General features: G+C 36.6%; 1 protein-coding gene across 1 annotated transcript in view; it reads left to right on the plus strand.

Moving 5' to 3' along the window:
- Window positions 1-19,290, plus strand: part of MIA2 (MIA SH3 domain ER export factor 2) — a 108,720-nt gene that overhangs the window by 87,217 nt on the left and 2,213 nt on the right. The window contains 4 exon segments of the mRNA XM_036259361.1: window positions 836-964; window positions 5,688-5,846; window positions 13,939-14,058; window positions 18,445-18,503. Of these exon segments, the coding sequence (XP_036115254.1) occupies window positions 836-964; window positions 5,688-5,846; window positions 13,939-14,058; window positions 18,445-18,503 (467 nt within the window).

A 19,290-nucleotide genomic window follows, 5' to 3' on the forward strand; every position in this document is an offset into this window, starting at 1 on the left:
TAAATTTGTTTGATTTTTGCTGTTAACTTTTGATCTTTTGAAGCATAATTAATTGGGAATGGTGAAGTTTGTAAAATGATAGGGCTCTTGGTTATATGGTTTATAGGTAGAGTGACAATTTTTTAATGAATTCGTGTATGTAAATTGACTTTTCTTGGCCTGACTCAGCATGCACTCAGACTGATTGAGCCTACAACCTGGGTGTGTGCCCTGACAGAGTCGAATCACCACCTTTTGGTGTATGGGACGATGCTCTGGCTGACTGAGCCACACTGGCCAGCCCTGTAAATTGACTTTTCACTGGCAATGAATCAAAAGTAATTTCTGATACTTTGGAGTATTTTATGCTTTTTTTTCTACTTTTCAAAATTCAGAGCTTTACTCAAATAAATCATGGCTCAACATAAGCTGTCTGGCCCTGATTTAAACTGAGCCCTTCCATGTTACAACCCTCACCAGTTGAAATATTTAGAAGCATACTACCGTTAAAAACAAAACAAACTTCATTCCCCCCCAAATCTTGTAACTCTAAAATATCACCAGTATTCTTTGCTTAATATTGTATGGTTATTTTATTTATGTGTATTCATTATCAAGAGGGTAATGTTTTTATTGACTAAAATACACATTGTGTAAACAGACTTTATGGAGCACAGAGTTCCATAATGAATTCCAGTCCATGTTAGCATTACCCAAAGCACAGTTAGTGTTCAGGACATGGATTAAACTTAACTGGCAGGAGGATGACCTGATGGTAATTGTTGAAATGGGATTCTGATCTGTAGTGTAGCGAATTGAAGCTATGAATTTAAACATGCTGTTTTAATTATTCCAGAGCATTCCCCATATGGTCCCTCACCATTGGGTCGACCTTCATCTGAAACGAGAGCTTTTCTCTCCCCTCCAACTTTGTTGGAGGGTCCACTGAGACTCTCGCCTTTGCTTCCAGGGGGAGGAGGAAGAGGTATATTGTTTAAACATCTTTATTACTCTAGATTCTTCCTTACTTTATATTTTCATCTCAACTTTTCTTTACAAACAATCTTTAAAATAATCCTTTGGAAACTGCAGGCACTCCTTGCACTTATTTTGAGTTACTTTTGTTTGGAAAAGGAGCTCTATGACATTTTAATATGTTTTTCTTTTAGAAACTGTGTTATAATAGAACACATTTTGGTCAAGCGCTTGATGCATTATTTTTTAAATCACATTTTTGACTTCTTACAAACTATTTTATACTACATCATATAAAACTTTATAAAGAATATATAAAGTAATATAACAGCATAAAATTGTATTTTAATGAAATATTATTAGAATGTAGAGTTCTTAAAATCTTGTTTTACTTCATTATCATGATCTTTTCATTGTAGAAAATCAAAGTGAAAGAACCTTTATTTTAATGTTGAGGAATTCAGAATTGCTCTTTTGTACGCAGGGTTTTCATGGGAACCTTAAAAGAAACCTAAGTCATTTGTTAATACTTTGTTAAACCAACCCAAAATTGTCTGCTTTGTTACCCCTTTATGTGTTTTTGAGAGTTTCCAGAACTACGTCAAGCCTCTAAGTCTTAGTTGTTGGTTTTTCTGCATTTACCTCATCAGTACGCATTTAGGCGTTACCTATGGACCTGGAGTATCGCCCCCCCCCCCATCTTTTTTAAATTGTTGACACTATTACAGATGCTCCCATTTCCCTCTTCCTTTGTCCCGCTCCCCCCCCCCCCCCATTGGAGTATTGCTCTTTTTAGCCCCAAGTCTATGTTTTGTTAGGGCCCATAGCTTTCTTCACCAGTGTCATGTCCCCACTCCCCACCTTTTTTTTGCCTTGGTCAAGCAATGCCACCAAAAATTTGGTTGTCTCCCACACAAAAAAAATAGGGGAGAGAGAGAGAGAATATACCCACTCCCCCTTTTGTCAGTGATTTTAGCATATTAAATCTGAGGTAGGAACAGCAAATAATGAGACCAAATAAAAACAAACTAAACCCAACATAGGAAAGCTCTAATATTCAAATGGATATTACTCATCAAAATAGCCTCTCAGAGAGTCTGTGTACTTTCCTGTTGAAGCTTCCATTATTTTAAATATTTTTTTATTGCTTTCTTTGGAATTGCCTTCAAGAATATGAAAAAAATAAATGTCCTTTATGTTTATGAGACATTCTCCCTTTGCCCGTTTCTTATTTATATTCTCTTTCCCCTTCCTCAGTTTGCTACATGTAGCACTGGTCCTCTCTGCTTCCTGTTCTCACAGCAGCTTGGGCCCACAGCCCTGGGGGGATACTTCAGAGTATTGGCTTTGAACTGAGAGCTCCTAGGGAAAGACAATGAGTTGCAGATTGACACTTGGAGCCCTTAGAGAGTTTGTTTTGCCCTTAGAGAGTTTGTTTTGCTTTAAGTACTTCCGAGAAGGGGACTGATTTTGAAATTCACATGTGTGTTGTAAGTACCCTAAATTCATTTCCCCTCAATTTTTTGCCTTGGCCTAGCATAAGAAACATATTTTCTATCATGTCATAGTACACACCAATATAAGTGTAACTGAAACCCGTTACATGAAATAGTACTCATTACTATTTTCAGTGCTTTCTGATATTTTCTATTCAGTTTTGTTCCATTTCATTAAAAAATAGTGATTAAGAATTAAGATGAATTTCATGCACTAAAGTGGGTTGAAGCCAGCAGTCTAAAAAACAGTACCCTAGAAATAATGTTATATAATTGACTAGATGCAAATGGGAATCACTGGAAATTGAATGATATAAGTCAAGGATTGCTTGTAGTCAATTGAGTATTTGGAATAAGAGTAAAAATTACCTTTGATTTCTCCTCTCCTATTTAAATTACTTTCCTCTCCTTTTTAATTATTTCAAGATATGATATGTTTACATTATGTGCAAGGGTGTTTTACTATTTGTTAGAAAAGCTACAGAGAAATTGAAAAAAATATATAATGTTACAACATATATCCTGGATACCTGCGTAAATAAACAACAGTTTATTTTTAAAAATAAGTGAAAACAGAAGCTATAGTGGTTTTAGGTAAGTAATCAACCGGTCTTAAAAGAGTTGCTTTGGCCCTGGCTGGTTTTGTTCAGCGGTTAAAGCGTCGGCCTGGGGACCACAGTGTCCCGGGTTCGATTCTGGTCAAGGGTATGTACCTTGGTTGCGGTTAATCCCTGGCCCTGGTCTGGGTCGTGTGGGAGGTAACCAATGGATGTGTCTCACATTGATGTTTCTCTCTCACTCGCTCCCACTCCGTCTGAAAATAAATGGAAAAAATCCTTGGGTGAAGAGTAAAAAAAAAAGTTGCTTTGTACTTAAAGTTCCTATGACCCACCAAAGAGGGATGACCAGTACCCTTCCTTTTTTTTCCTTTTATTATCTTTTAAAATCTGAACGTTTGGGTGAGATATGTTAGAATAATATTGAGTATAAGGAAAATAATATTTTTAGAGTAAATTATATAAAACTTTGGGTCTGAATGAAAATTTTTAACCTTTAGTAATATAAATTTGTAATTTTCACCTAGTAATAAGTCAGCTGGCCCGTACTTGGTCCTTTGGAAGCACACAATCAGAGGAAAGCCTTTGAATGTCTCCTTTAAAGATCTATGCTTTAGCCTGGCCAGTGTGGCTCAGTGGTTGAGCATCAACCCATGCACCAAGAGGTTGTTGGTTCGATTCCTGATCAGGGCACATGCCCAGGTTGTGAGCCTGATCCCCAGTGGAGGCCTTGCAGGAGGCAGCCAGTCGATGTTCTCTCTCATCGATGTTTCTATCTCTCTCTCCCTCTCCTTTCCTCTCTCTCTAAAATCAATAAAGAAAAAAAAAGATGTATGCTTTACTCTATATGAATTTAGCCTAATTACTCTTGTACATTTCTACCATTTCAGTTTTCTTCTTTTCCAGCCTTTTTCTTTTAATGAACTGATGAGAAGGATGAACAAGCTAGAAGGAAAGATTTGGAAAATTTAATAGAATATACAACTATAAGGGAAAGAGATAGTTGACCTTCAAACATAAAAGTCAGTTGACCTCTTGACTCTCCAAATAGAGTAGATAATTATTTTATAGATTATTATATATTTTAAAAAAGAGAAAGTTTATACTGATTTGCACAAGTTATCAGGAAAAGATCAAATTAATTATTGTTTCCTCCTAAAGGAGGTTCTGAAACGTGGGAAGCATTTTACAAAGGACTCTGTTTACAAAAAATTGTTGTTTTTATTTTTTTGTCTTAAGAAACTGTTTCTTGAAAAGGAACAAACTTATTTTATGGGCAATATAATTTTGAGAACACCTTATTTACCCCTCAATGATGGATAAATGAGGTTTTTATATATTTTGTTATTTAGTGTTTGAATATTTTTTATATTTTATCTTTTTAAAATTGAATATAGGTTATTAATTGAGGTACTATCCTTTCTGTAGTCATAAGAAGGGAATTTTAAAGTGTTTCCCCTCCTGCTGGCCGGTGTGGCTCAGTGGTTGAGGGCTCACCCATGCACCATGAAGTCGCTGGTTCGATTCCCAGTCAGGGCATATGCCCAGGTTGTGGGCCCAATCCCCAGTGGAGGGTATGCAAGAGGTGGCCAATTGATGTTATCTTTCTCATTGATGTTTCTATCTCTCCCTCTCCCTTCTTCTCTCTCTCAAATCAATAAAGAAGAAATATTAAAAAAAAATAAAATAAAGCATTTCCCCTGCTTTATTAATGTATGTATGACAGATTTTCTTATCCAAATTAATTATCTTGTTTGAAATGTTTATTCCAACAGTGCTGCTGTTTCTGAAATTCTTATTTTAGACTTGCCTTCAGGGCTATGAGCTCTTTCTGAAGGTGTATTTGACATTTATAAATTTCTTTAAGCCATTTATAGTAAAATTTATCTGATGGGATAAAGTTTGTAATCAGACTGGTTAAAGTTGTTTTGGGGAGTAGAGAATCATGTTACAACAATGAGATACGATTTTAAAAAAATATATTTTATTAATTTTTTTTTTTTTTTTTTTTAGAGAGGAAGGGAGAGAAACATCAATGTGAGAGAGAGACAGTGATTGGCTGCCTCCTGCATTCCCCTCCCCCCCCCACTGGGGATTGAGCCTGCAACCCGAACTGGTAATTGACCTGGGATCTCTCAGTCTGTGGGATGACACTCAATCCACTGAGCCACACCGGGTGTGCCCGAATATATTTCCAAAGAGTTTTACTAAGAAATACTTTGAGTAGTAGTATTAGTAGAATTATTGAAATAAGCATATTGCCCCTAACATGACTGTTTTAAAGAAATCATACTCTTTGTTTGACTTGGTAGATTAGTTTAAGCAACATAAACTTTATTTTATATTTATGTTACTGCATTTTGATAGAAATCTTTACTTTGCTATTTCTACTTTTATCTTTCAGGCATTATTTATACTTTAAAATTTAACCACTGATTTTATATGTGAAACTATTATAACATTTAAAAACAAAGTTTATAAGCAAGTACTTATTTACGCACGTGGCAAAATTGCCGTAGAAATGACTTTGGTAGGATAGAGTTGTAGTCTAATATGTCTTAGGGAAACTTCGTTGGAATCTAATTGTTTTCACTTTTTAAGAAATGTCTGGATTTTATTTGATGGTAGGTCTCATAATATATTTTAGATAAAACAGAATTGTGTTTTTTTCTTTAATTAGGCTCAAGAGGTCCAGGGAATCCTCAGGAGCATCAGATTCCTAATGAAAGAGGAAAATCAAGCTACGATAAGTTAACTGATCCTCACAGGGAACCTTCGGACACTGGGTCCCTTTCACCTCCATGGGAACAGGATCGTAAGATGATGATTCCTCCATCAGGTATGGAAAGAGAATAGTTATTATTTATATTCGAAAGGTAACCAGTATATGCAACGTATAGGAATAGAAGAAAAGAGGACATGTGGGCCCTGTTTAAAGGAAAACAATGATACATATTAGAGCACAGCAATAACACAGATTTCCAAACAAAATAATTAGGTGTAATTGTTCATATTACAGAAAGCTATTTTACACCCCTCACCCCATGGAATGAATGTTTTTATTGTCTTTGTTGCTTATGAAAGTAATACATGTTTATTTTAGAAAATCTGAACAATGCAGAAATGTGTAATTAGGAAAGTTGAAAAATCCTGCTATCATCTTAGCATGCCCTCCCAGAATTTAGTTATATATCTTTTAGGGATTTTTTTTTTTTTTGCGGGGGGGAAAGTACATTCATAAACATAGGTATACACATTCCTTCATCACTTCTGTGTATTTTATATTATCCATCCTCTTAAAATTGTTTTTTTTTAAAAAATATAATTGACATCTTTTTATTTTATTTTATTTTTTATTGATTTTAGAGAGATGACATGGAGGGACCTGAAGAGTATTATGCTAAGCAAAATAAGCCAGTCAAAGAAAGACAAGTACCACATGATTTCACTTATATATATGGAATATAATGAACAAATAAGCTGACAATTAAAATAGATTCAGAGACATGGAAGTAGGGAACAGACTGACAAACCTCAGAGGGAAGGGTGGGGGTGGTTGGGAAGAGATAAACCAAAGAACTTACATGCATATATGCATAACCAATGGACACAGACAATAGTGTGGGGAAGGCAGGAGCTGGGTAGGAGCCAGGTGGAGGAGGTCAATGGGGGAGAAAAGGAGGAACATCAGTGATACCTTCAACAATAAAAACAAAAAATAAAAATAAGAAACTATTAAAAAAATAAAATATCCAATTAATATGAATTTCTAATATTATGCTTTTACCTTTTTATTTTTTCAAAAAACATATCTTTTTATTGAAAGTATTACAGATGTCCCTCTTTTGTTCCCCTTTTGACCCCCTTGACCTTGATCTTTCCCCCTCCCCCTAGGCCTTCACTACACTATTATATATGTATGTATAAAAGTTCTTTGATTAATCTCATCCAGCCTCCCATACCCCTTTTCCCTAAGATTTGTCAGTCCGTTCCATGCTTCCTTGTCTCTATTTTGGATCTATTTTGTTTGTCAGTTTATTTTGTTCATTAGATTCCACATATAAGTGAGATCATGTGATACTTGTCTTTATCTGATTGGTTTATTTCACTTATCATAATACTCTCCAGGTCTTTCTATGCTATCTCAAAGGGTAAGAGATCCTTCCTTTTTACAGCCTCGTAGTACTCCATTGTGTAAATGTACCACAGCTTTTTTATCCACTCATTTACTGATGGGCACTTGGGCTGTTTCCAGATCTTAGCTATTGTAAATAGCACTGCTATGAACATAGGGGTGCATATATTCTTCCAGATTGGTGTTTTGGTCTGCTTAGGATACATTTCTAGAAGTGGGATCACTGAGTCAATGGCAGTTTCATTTTTAATTTTTTGAGGAAATGCCATGCTGTTTTGCATAGTGGCTGCACCAGTCTGCATTCCCACCAGCAGTGAACTAGGGTTCCCTTTTCTCCATATCTTTGCCATCACTTGTCATTTGATGATTTGTTGATGGAGTATCTATTCTGGCAGGTGTGAGTTGATATCTCATAGTCATTTTAATTTTCATTTCTCTAATGATTAGTGACTTTGAGCATTTTTTCATCTGTCTCTTGGCCATTGGTATGTCCTCTTTGGAGAAGTGTCTATTTAGGTCCTTTACCCATTTTAAAATTTATGTTTGTCTTCCTTTTGTTAAGTTGTATGAGTTCTTTATATATATTGGAAATTAACCCCTTATCAGATGTATCATTACCAAATATGTTCTCCCATACAGTGGGATCCCTTTTCATTTTGTTGATGGTTTCTTTTGCTATGTAGAAGCTTTTTATTTTAATGTAGTTCCATTTGTTTATTTTTTTCCTGTTTTTCTTGTCCTAGGTGATGTATTGGTGAACATTCTGCTATGTGAGATGTTTGAGATTTTGTTGCTTATGGTTTCTTCTATAATTTTTATGGTTTCACAACTTACTTTTACGTCTTTTATCCATTTTGAGTTTATTCTTGTGTATAGTGTTAAGTAGGTGGTTTAGTTTAATTTTTTTACATGTAGCTGTCTAATTTTCTCAACACCATTTATTAAGGAGACTATCTTTACTCCATTGTATGCTCTTGCCCCTGTCATCAAATATTAATTGAGCATGATGTCTTGGGTCGATTTCTGGGTTCTCTGTTCTGTTCCATTGATCTATATGCCTGGTCTTGTGCCATTACTAGGTTGCTTTGATTACAGTGACTTTGTAGTATAACTTGATATCTGGTATTGTGATCCCTCTTACTTTGTTCTTCTTTCTCAAGATTGCTGTGGCCTTTCGGAGTCTTTTTTGGTTCCCTATAAATTTTTGGAGTATTTGTTCTAGATCTGTGAAATATGCTATTGCATTTTAATGGGAATTGCGTTGAATCTGTAGATTGCTTTGGGTAGTATGGACATTTAAATGATGTTAATTCTTCCAATCCATGAACAAGGTACATGTTTCACTTGTTTGTATCTTGTTCTCTTTCTTTTTTCAATGTCCTGTAGTTTTCTGAGTTTAGGTGTTTTACTTCCTTGGTTAGTTAAGTTTATTCCTAGGTATCTTAATTATTTTGTTGTAATGGTAAGTGGGAATGTTTTCTTAGTTTCCCTTTCTGAGTGTTCATTATAGGTTTATAAAAATGCCATCGACCTGGCTGGTGTGGCTCATTGGTTGAGTGTCGACCCATGCACCAAAAGGTTGCCGGTTCAATTCCTGGTCAGGGCACATGCCCAAGTTGTCCCGGTCCCCAGTGTGGGGCATGCAGGAGGTGGCCAATCAATGTTCTCTCTCTCATCAATGTTTCTGTCTCTCTCTCCCTCTAAAAATCAATAAAGAAAAAATTTTTTTTTAAATGCAATTGATTTCTGGATGTTAATTTTGTGTCCTGCTATTTTGCTATTTTGCTGAATTCATTTATTAAACCTAGTAGTTTTTTGTTGGAGTGTTTAGGGTTTTCTCTATATAATATGCCATCTGTGAATAATGACAGTTTCACTTTATCCTTTCCAATTTGGATGCCTTTTTTTTTCTTTATTGATTTTAGAGAGAAAGGAAGGAAGAGTGAGAGAGAGAGAGAAACATCAATGAGAGAGAACATCGATTGGCCATCCCCTGCATGCCCCCCACTGGGGCTTTGGCCACAACCTGGGCATTTGCCCTGACTGGGAATTGAACCGGTGACCTTTTGGTGCATGGATCATTGCTCAACCAGTGAGCCACACCAGTCGGGCTGTATGCCTTTTATTGTTTCGTCTTGATGAGCTCATTGGCTAAGTACCAGTACTATGTTGAATAAGAATGGTGAAAGAAGACATCCCTGCCTTATTCTTGTTCTTAAGGGAAACACTTATTTTGTGCCCAGTGAGTATGATATTGTCTTATATAGCCTTTGTTATGTTGAGGTTTGATCCCTTTATTTCCACTTTGCTGAGCATTTTTATAAAAAATGGGATCTGGATTTTGCTGAATGCTTTTTCTGCATTTATTGATATGATCATATGATTTTTTCTTTCATTTTGTTTATGATATGTATCACATTTATTGATTTGCAAATATTGTACTAGCCTTGCATTCCTGGGATAAATTCCACTTGGTTGTGGTGAATAATTTCTTTAATATATTACTGGATCCAATTTGCTAATATATTGTTGAGGATTTTGGTATCTGTGTTCATCATTGGCTTGTAATTTTCTTTATTTTTAGTGTCTTTATCTGGTTTTGGAATTAGGATAATGCTGGCCCCAAGGAGCTTGGAAGTCTTATTTCCTCTTGAATTCTGTGAAGAGTTTGAGGAGAATAGCTTTAGTTCTTTGAATGTTTGATAAAACCTCCCCTGTGAAGCTGGCAGGTCCACGACTTTTGTTTTCTAGGAGTTTAGTTTTTTGTTAATCCTCACCTGAGAAAAAATATATATATATATATAAATATATATATATATAAATATGTAAATTTATATATATAAATATATAAATATATATATATATTTTAATCCTCACCTCCTCACCTGAGGACATTTATTTCATTTTTTGTTCAGATAGAGCAGGAGGGAGAGAGAGGAAGAGAGAGAGAGAGAAACATCCACGTGAAAGGGACACATCGAGTAGCTGCCACCCGCACAACCCAACCAGGGCTGGGGACAAACTGCAACCGAGGTACATGCCCTTAGTGGGAACCGAACCCGGGTCTCTCTGTACCACAGGCTGATGCTTCTAACCACTGAGCCAAACTGGCCAGGGCCTGAGGATATATTTCTATTGATTTTTTTTTTTTTTTTTTAATAGAGTGGAAGGGAGGGAGAAGAGAGAGAGAAAAACATCGATGTGAGAAAGACACATTGATCGATTGCCTCCCACATGACCCCAACTGGGGCTGGGGATTGAATCTGCAACCCAGGTACATGCCCTTGATCAGGAATTGAACCCATGACCCTTCAGTTTACAGGCTGACTTTCTGACTGCTGAGCTAAACTGGCCAGGGATGCTAAGAGTTTTTTTATTTCTGCTTCAGTTTCATTAGCTGTAAATAATCTATTCAGCCCAGCCGGTGTGGCTCAGTGGTTCAGTGTTGACCCATGCACCAGGAGGTCACCGGTTCGATTCCTGGTCAGGGTACATGCCCAGGTTGTGGGCCTGATCCCCAGCGGGGGGCATGCAGGAGGTGGCCAGTCGATGTTCTCTCTCATTGATGTTTTATCTCTCTCTCCCTTCCTCTCTAAAATCAATGAAGAAAAATTATTACAAAAATATAATAATCTATTCAGATTTTCTGATTCTTCCTGATTCAGTTTTGGAAGATTGTATGTTTCTAGGAATTTGTCCATTTTGCCCAGGTTGTCTAATTTGTTGGCATATAGTTGTTCATAGTATTTTCTTTGTATTTCTGTGGAGTCATTTGTTACTTCTCCTCTTCCATTTCTGCTTTTATTTAGTGCTTTCTCTTTGTTTCTTGATAATACGTCTGGCTAAAGGTTCATCAATCTTGTTTATCTTTTAAAGAACCAGGTCCTGGTTTCATTGATCTTTTGTGTTGATTTTTAAGTTTCTGTATCATTTATTTCTGTTCTGATCTTTATTATTTTCTTCCTTCTACTTTCTCTGGGCTTTTCCATTTGTTTTGTTTTTCCAGTTCTTTTAGGTTTATGTTCTTTTTTAAGTGAAAATGTTTATTGTACATGACGAGTGACCAGTATTGAGCCTAAAAATATTCTAACCCCTTTTTCATATTTATAATTCTCTTTTCAACGATGTTGATGTTCCTATATGTGATATAACAGATTATTAAAGTATGTACTCAGGGAACAATTGTAGTCCAGAATGTGTTTTGGAATGAAAAGAGATGATTTAAAGTAGACATTGAATTGAATTTTATTCTAATTCTTAGTTTATGAAACTGCCTCAGATGCCCTGCACACTTATTCCCACTCTTTATCCATTTTTTCCCCATCTTTTTTATTCTTACATTTTTCTTTCTGATCATTTCTTCTCTTATAAGGGTGGTAGAAAACATGTAAGAAAGCAAAAAAGGAATCATTTATGTCCTATTTTCTGTGTTTCAGCCTTTCATTGGTCATATGCCTTTCACATAATCATCTTATTATATTGTGTGTATGTACATGCAGATGTATATGTATATCTGAGTTTGACCAGAATGTCTGTTTACTTACTTGTTCATTCTTCCTGACCTTAAGGGCAAGCTTTACTTCCTCTTTGACAACATTTCTGATTTATGTTGTTTGTATGCCCATTTATTTATTTATTTATTTATGGTACGTGCTCCTAGCGGGAACCGAACCCAGGACTCTCTGGTCTGCAGGCCAATGCTCCAACCACTGAGCCAAACCAGCCAGGACTGTATGCCCCTTTATTAAGGCATTGATCACATTTTATGTATTTGTTTTCTGTCCTTAGAATAAAAGCATGGACTGTATCAAAATCAGTGATGAATCACTAGTACCTGGCACATAATAGGCTCTGATAGATTTAAGGAATGAATTATTCTTGCCAGTAGAAGGCAACATTGGGTATATGACTTATAAAATAGAGTGCTTATAGCACAATTTTTTATTTCTGAAGTTGCTGATATTGTGGGGATGTCTTTTTGAAGCAAAATAATGATAAGGTGTCTGAGACCTGATTAAGGTAAAGTTGTGAGGTTTTCAGGTTTCCCCATTTTATCTCCTTACTCAATTCTACCATTGAATTAATTCCATGTTTGAAGTAGAAAGGGAAATCTCAGTTTAGTTCTTGGTGCTTAGTCTTTTCTTCCCTTGGGCTAATTCAGACTCACTGAGTTCTGAAAGTGGGGAAAATGAGTCTTCAAGCCTGTCTGGATCTTTCTCTCCTAAGTCACATCCCTTGACGCTTGGGAGCTCTTTAAATATAATTCTTTCTATCGATTCTGGTTGATGCCAGATAATTTCTTGGCTTTGTGTGAGATAGGTGTATCAATAAGGTCCCATGTGACTGAGTTAGATGAGGACTGACCTATTTAACGTATGGAGTTCACATCATGAACCGCTGCCTAGGACAGCTATGGACCGTTTGTTATGGAAGTTTGGGGCTGTTTGTCCAAATCTATAAGGACAAACACAGTCACACAATTCACCCCCTTTGACCTTCCCCATATTTTTGGACTTGGGCATATGCAGACCTAATCTATCAAAAGTCTGCCATCAACTATCAAAGATGTGATAGACTACTTGTATATTTTTTCAAGAATAATGAGTTCTATAGGGACCCAGGAATGATCATTTTGTCATCTTAACCCCTGGGGACAAAGGAGGGTGGCTGTAGAGCGCCTGATTCAGAGTCCGTGCCCAGTTTTGCATCTGTCCAAATGTCCTTAATCGGAGCAATGTGAGTCTTTCATTCATCTATTGCGTCAGAAATCTTCCTCTTTAGTTTTGGAGGGATGCTAAATTCCAAAATATTGAAGTTATGAAAATTTGATCACCAGTGACCTCTGAATAGTACTCTTTCTGCTTTAGTGACAATTTCTTTTTATCTTTGTCTGTTCTGTTAAATTTCTTGCTATGCTGACAACATATTCTGTTTTTCTTTTTTTGCTAGTAGCTATCTTTTCTTTCTTTCCTTTTTTTTTTTTAGTAGATATCTTTTCAAAGCCTTTTTAAATATATTGTTGTATCTGCTTTCTTTTACTATTTTTAAAATAGAAAGTAATGAATATATATAACTAAATTCTTTTCATATACAGGGTAGGGCAAAAGTAGATTTGCAGTTGTATGAAATAATACAATAATAAATAATAATACAAGAATAAACTCGGTGCTCTCCCTCCAGGGAGCACACCCATACCATCCCCACCCTCTTTCCTTCCCCCACAGGCATGTGTCTCTTAAACTCCAAGGGACCCCATGAGACTTGGAACCAGGGGAGCAATGGGCAGCAGCAGCTCATCATTGCAGCCTAACCCCCTGAATCTGTCTCCAAGGCCCCCTTTTCCCTGACTTCCAGTGAACCAAAGCAGCCCAACCTGGGCTCTCCTGATGCTTCTTCTGTGCCCTCCCTTGTTTCACTGTTCTAGGTTTGTTTTTGCTGCGGTCAATACGTTCTTGCTTATTTTTCTAAAAAAAAAAAAAAAAAAAGAATAAACTCTGTGTTTCATGTATTCACAACTATAAACCTTCTTTTTCTCCACCCAGTCTTAATTTACACAGAATTGAAACTTTTAAAATCCAGGGTAGCATATTATACTTGTGTTTACTACAAAAGCCCAAATTAAGTTATTGCTTTTAATACAGTATGTAATGTTCCTAAAATTCTTCACTATTGTCTACCAAGAATATGAGTTAAAGTCTTTTAGGAAGCAAGAGAAGTGTCTACATTCATTATATTAAACTTAAGTAAACTTGATTTATTTCATTCTAATGAAAACATTTTAAAACTTGTTTTGTAGGCCAACCTTATTCTGATCCAGCTCTTCCTCCACAAAGGCAAGACAGGTTTTATTCTAATACTGGGAGATTGTCTGGACCAGCAGAACTCAGAAGTTTTATGCCATCACTGGACAAAGCAGGTAAGAAATACTTTTTGCGTATATATGTGTCTTTTTAAAAAAATATTTTTTAGAAAGAGAGGAAGGGAGAAAGAGAAAAACATTGATCTGAGAATGATATATTGATTGGCTGCCTCCTACCCACACCCGATGGTGGGAACGAGCCCATAACCTGGGCATGTAGCCTGACCAGGAATCGAACCAGGACCTCTCAGTTCATGGGACGATACTCAGTCCACTGAGCCACACTGGCTGGGCTATATGTGTTTGTTTTAATAATGGTGGGAAACTAAAGAACTAAAAGCTGATTAAAGGACCATATAATTGCTGTTTGTGGTAACTCTTAAGGCCAAATCTCTCTGCTGAAATTTTACTGGTTTTATGTTTCTTGTTATATTGTACACATCTGTGGCATCTACATACACATGGGTGATTGGTTTGGGCACCATGGTAATGGGTTTACTCTATGAACTTATGATGGAAAATTTTATTCTGTCCCATGATTAATTTTCTAATTTTTCCAGTTCACCTATATATGTCCTGTTTAGTATTCAGGGAAATTAGGCTTATGTGAATGGATATGCGAAAATCCACCAGAAAAAGCATTTGAATGCATGCTCAATTATCTTATATAAGCTTTTCATACTTAGATTTAACTAACATTTAATGAGGAACCTTCTGTTTGTCAGACATTCTTTTTCTCATACCATCTCAAAGCAACCCACTGAAGTTGGGAAATATATATATCTAAAGTATCAATCAGAAGTATATAACATTGAGAATAAAAAGATTAAAACCTAAGTGGAAAATTAATATAGATTTATTGGTAAAAGTTTTCTCAGGAAAGGGTATATATATGGAGGGAGGGCGTTATTCATTTGAAGTATTTATTGTTTTAGAAAAAAGTTTTTGAATAATAAGCAAAGAAGCAGACCTATGGCCTGGATTTCTATTATTAGTTATAATTAAATTAATTCTTTTGGTTAGACTTTTGAAATTGTTTTCCCCATTATTTCAAATTTAGTGGAATGAGACTATATGTATAATTAAACTAGTGCTATTTAAATTTTTTTACATGTTCTTTTTTTGGTAATTGAATAATATTTGATTAAGCAGATTATATTTAAGTGCTTATTGTTTAGAAGGTGCCCTGTATGACATTGGAAACAATATAATTATAATAAGATATAGTTTATTATATTAATAATTAAATAAGGAAGAAAAACATGTATCTTTAATACTGGTGAGCAGAGTAAGTCTCATTAGAGAAAATGCTGTGTTCACAGAAAGAGAGAATGCTCATCTAGTTGAAGGATCAGGGAAAAGTCTATAAAGGAGGTGCCATTTGAGCTGCTGTTGAGAGACTTAGTTGGGAGGTGGGGGGTCTGTGCCAAAAATAATGAACAGCATGCAGGCAAAAAAAGAGAAAAGTGACAGCATGAGTCATTTGGATAATGGCTGTAAAACTGAGATATTAATCACTTGACAAGGCCTTACAAGAATTAAATGAGTTAATAAGTATGGAAGTTTTTGTGAATAGGAAAATTTTATATAAACATAATATATTGTTATTGCTTTGTCAGTATTTGGTATTTACACAAAGGAGAATGGTGAGAGGTATGGTTGAAACACATTGACTAGCATTGGTGCTCAGTGAGCATTCATTGAATGAAACTGAATTATCGCATTTAATTTTCACAATGAACCTAAGGTTGACATAGTATCCTCATTTTATAGATCAAGAAACTGAGGCTCAAAAAGGTGCTCAAATCTCAGCATAGGAAGTATCTGAGACAGGACTTGAACCCATGTCTGTCTGACTTAAGCCATGGTCTTAATCCCTATACTATATTGAAATAAGAGGGTACTGGACCCAGCCATTGAGGCACTAAATGTTTATAGACTGCTTATGGTATGAAGGCATTATGAAAGTTGCTCTATCTCAGTAGTGAACAGGAGCTCAGCATTCCTTACACCTTGAGGTTTAGCAAAGGCGTCAAGCAGTTGCACGACACAGTGACAAAAGTAATAAGTACAGGGTGTTATGGGAGCATATGGAGCACTCACCAAGATGAGGAGTTACTGTTGTGAGTATGAGATAGTCAAGAAAATCTTCCTGGAGGAAGTGATATATAAGCTGAGAATTAAAAGAGAAATTAGCTGGACCAAAATTATGGTGATAATGTTTTAGGAGAAGAGAATAGCATCTTTAAAGATTTAGAATTAAGAGTTCTTAGTAAGTTATGGCTGCCACATGGAGTGTGAGCCCAGGAATATTGAAACAAGTGGTGAAGAGGTAAGTAGTGCATAGAGTTTTCAGGGCCTTGCAAACCTGTTCAGAAATATGGACCTTATTCATAGGATAAATACATTATAGGATTTTAATCAGGGGAATCATATAGTCAGATCTGCATTTTAGAGGGATTATTGTAATTGTATTTTGGTGAATAGATTGGAGGGAGTGGTCAAGATTGGAGACAGTAACTTTTTAGGAGACTTATGATGGGAATCTACATGAGTGATGGTGGTGATTTAGCAAAGGGAATAGATAAATGAGAACAGACACAGAAAATAGAATTGGGAGGATTTAGGGTTGAAGGCATGTGGGAGTGAGGGAGAAGGAGGAATCTTGGCTGATGTCCAGGTTCCTGGCTGTGGCATCTGGCCTATTCATTGTTCTGAGACAAGGAACAAGGAGCAGCACCTGTGATACACCTGCATGAATATTCACATGGGCAGTTCAGACTTCCAAGTCCTGGGGGAAATACATAGGTCAGAATTACACTTCTGGAAGTCATTAGTAGCAAACATCAAATTAAACCTGTAGCAGTAGAAGGATTTCTTAAGGAGAGAATCAGAGGAGAATAGGGCGGATGGTGGAACTCTGAGGAGATAACTATGTAAGGATGGTCAGAGGTAGTGGATGCCACCAAAGAGACTAAAGACCAGCAGCTAGAAGGAAGAGATGGAGAGAAGGAAGGGTATCATCACAGAAATTAAAGGCTGAGAGGATTTAAAGAGGGAGGGAGTAATCAACCATGGTGAGAAATAATGTAAGGACTAAAAGTGTCTATTTTAATTAACCAAAAAAAAAAAGACTGTTTTTAATCTTGGGGAAAACAGTTTCAGTGGAACAATTAATGTTGCAAATAGATTCCAGTAAAATGAGAGCAAAATGGGAGGAATTCCGAACAATATGTATAGAACAATTCTTTATTATTGAGGAGAGGTAGCTAGCTGTAGGAGGATTCTCTTTTTCTGTCTCATTTTTACATAGTAATTGGGAGAGACTTACAGAAATGGAGGAGCAGGGCCAGAGAGAGGAGAGTCCTAAGGAAGCTGGAGGGGAAGGATTCTGAGCACAGAATCAGGGTTGTAGATGGTGTAGAAGGATCTTCTTCCATGATAATAGGAGGGAAGATCATAGGAACATAGTTACTATTTATATGTTTGATTTTTAAAAATTAAGAGTGTTTCTAACTGATATAGTAGGTTTGAGGAGAATGGATGTTTGAAATTGCTGTGGAGAAAATTGGCTCAGAAGACACAGGGAAAAGGTAGGCAGTGGGCAGCTGGAAGTATGGCTGGAGCTCTGTCAGCCTGGAGTGGTGGCAGTCTACATGGCTTTGTGGGTTATTTTATCCCCCGAGGTGTTAAGTGGCTCAGGTATAAGAAGAGTGGAAGCAGAGAGTTGGATTAATCTAGGGCTGGAATGTTCTCAGAGACTGAATAATTCTTGATAACAAAGTTTAAGAGCATTTATTTAGAAACAGTGGCTAAATTCAAATGCTAGTCTGTACTTCCTTAAAAAAAATTTTTTTTTTCTTTGCTGATTTTAGAGAGAGAAGAAGGGAGAGATATAGAAACATCAATGAGAGAGAACATCGATTGGCTGCCTCCTACATGTTCCCCACTGGGGATTTGGCCCACAACCTGGACATGTGCCCTGACCAGGAATTGAACCGGCAACCTCTTGGTGTATGGGTTGACGATGCTCAACCACTGAGCCACACCAGCTGGCTAGTCTATGGTTCTGGATGGAGGAATAAGGAAGGAAGGATGAGAGGGAAGAAAGGGAGCAAAGGAGGGAGGGAGAGAGGTGAGAAAGGAAGCAAGTTGGGAGAAAAATGAAGGAAGGAAAGAGAAGAAAGAATGGAGGATAGGAATGCTTCTTGCCGCAAGATTGCCTGGGGACAGGCTGCCGCATGCCTTTGCAGAACAGCGAGTCTTCCAAAATTCCCAGGGATCTCAGGCTGCTCTTGGGGCCCTAATACAGGTTGCTGCTGTCAAGCTGGTTTGTGTGCTGACAAGGGGAGTGGGGAAGTAGCATCCTTTGTGATCTGGAGCTGTTCTAGGAATGGGGTGATAAATCATCTATTTTTCATGGTTTAACTTTTATGTCTGTAGATGGGCCACAGTCTTCGGAAATGGAATCTAGTGGAAATGAGAGCAAAGACGATCTTGGTGTAAGTATTGAAAGTGGAATTTTATTCATTATTCAGGAGCCTTCTAATCTCTTGGTTTACTAGAACAGAAATTTAGCTAGCAATCTACTTTTTGATAGAAAGCTGTTTCTTTCTTTTTCACAAATATATGTACTTCCTGCTTAGTATTATACCTGTTTCTTTTCTGGAATGTACCTAATGGCAATAAAATAAAACTTGAAGAGTGTAACGTGTCTACAAACTAGAGGCTTAAGTTACTTTGGAATTTGGATTTTCCCTTTTGGATTTTTATTTGAATGTTTTAAAGTATATTTTTGTTACTGTGTTTACAATTTTGGTTTTGATCACCTTATCTTAATGTTGAAAATATAAACATAAACATCTTTTTTCAGTATACGCTTAATAAAAGGATGTATATTTTTGTACTGTTGGTCTATTCCTTCTGTTATATCTTTTTTTTTTTTTTTTATCCTCACCCGAGGACATTTTTTTTTCCATTTTTTACTCAGATAGAGTGGGAAGGAGAGAGAGGAAGAGAGAGAAACATCGATGTGAAAGGGACACATCGAGTGGCCGCCACCCACACGACCCAATCAGGGCCGGGGACAAACTGCAGCCAAGGTACATGCCCTTAGCGGGAACCGAACCCGGGTCTCTGTGGACCGCAGGCTGACGCTCTAACCACTGAGCAAAACTGGCCAGGGCCCTTCTGTTATATCTTTAATCAGAATATTGCTTTGTTGGTTAAAGCTGTTTTCTGTTGAGTTAATAAAATATTTGATGTCAAAAATCCATCTGATAGAAAACT

Source organism: Molossus molossus, unplaced genomic scaffold, assembly GCF_014108415.1.
Source record: "Molossus molossus isolate mMolMol1 unplaced genomic scaffold, mMolMol1.p scaffold_m16_p_1, whole genome shotgun sequence".
Lineage (NCBI taxonomy): Eukaryota > Metazoa > Chordata > Mammalia > Chiroptera > Molossidae > Molossus > Molossus molossus.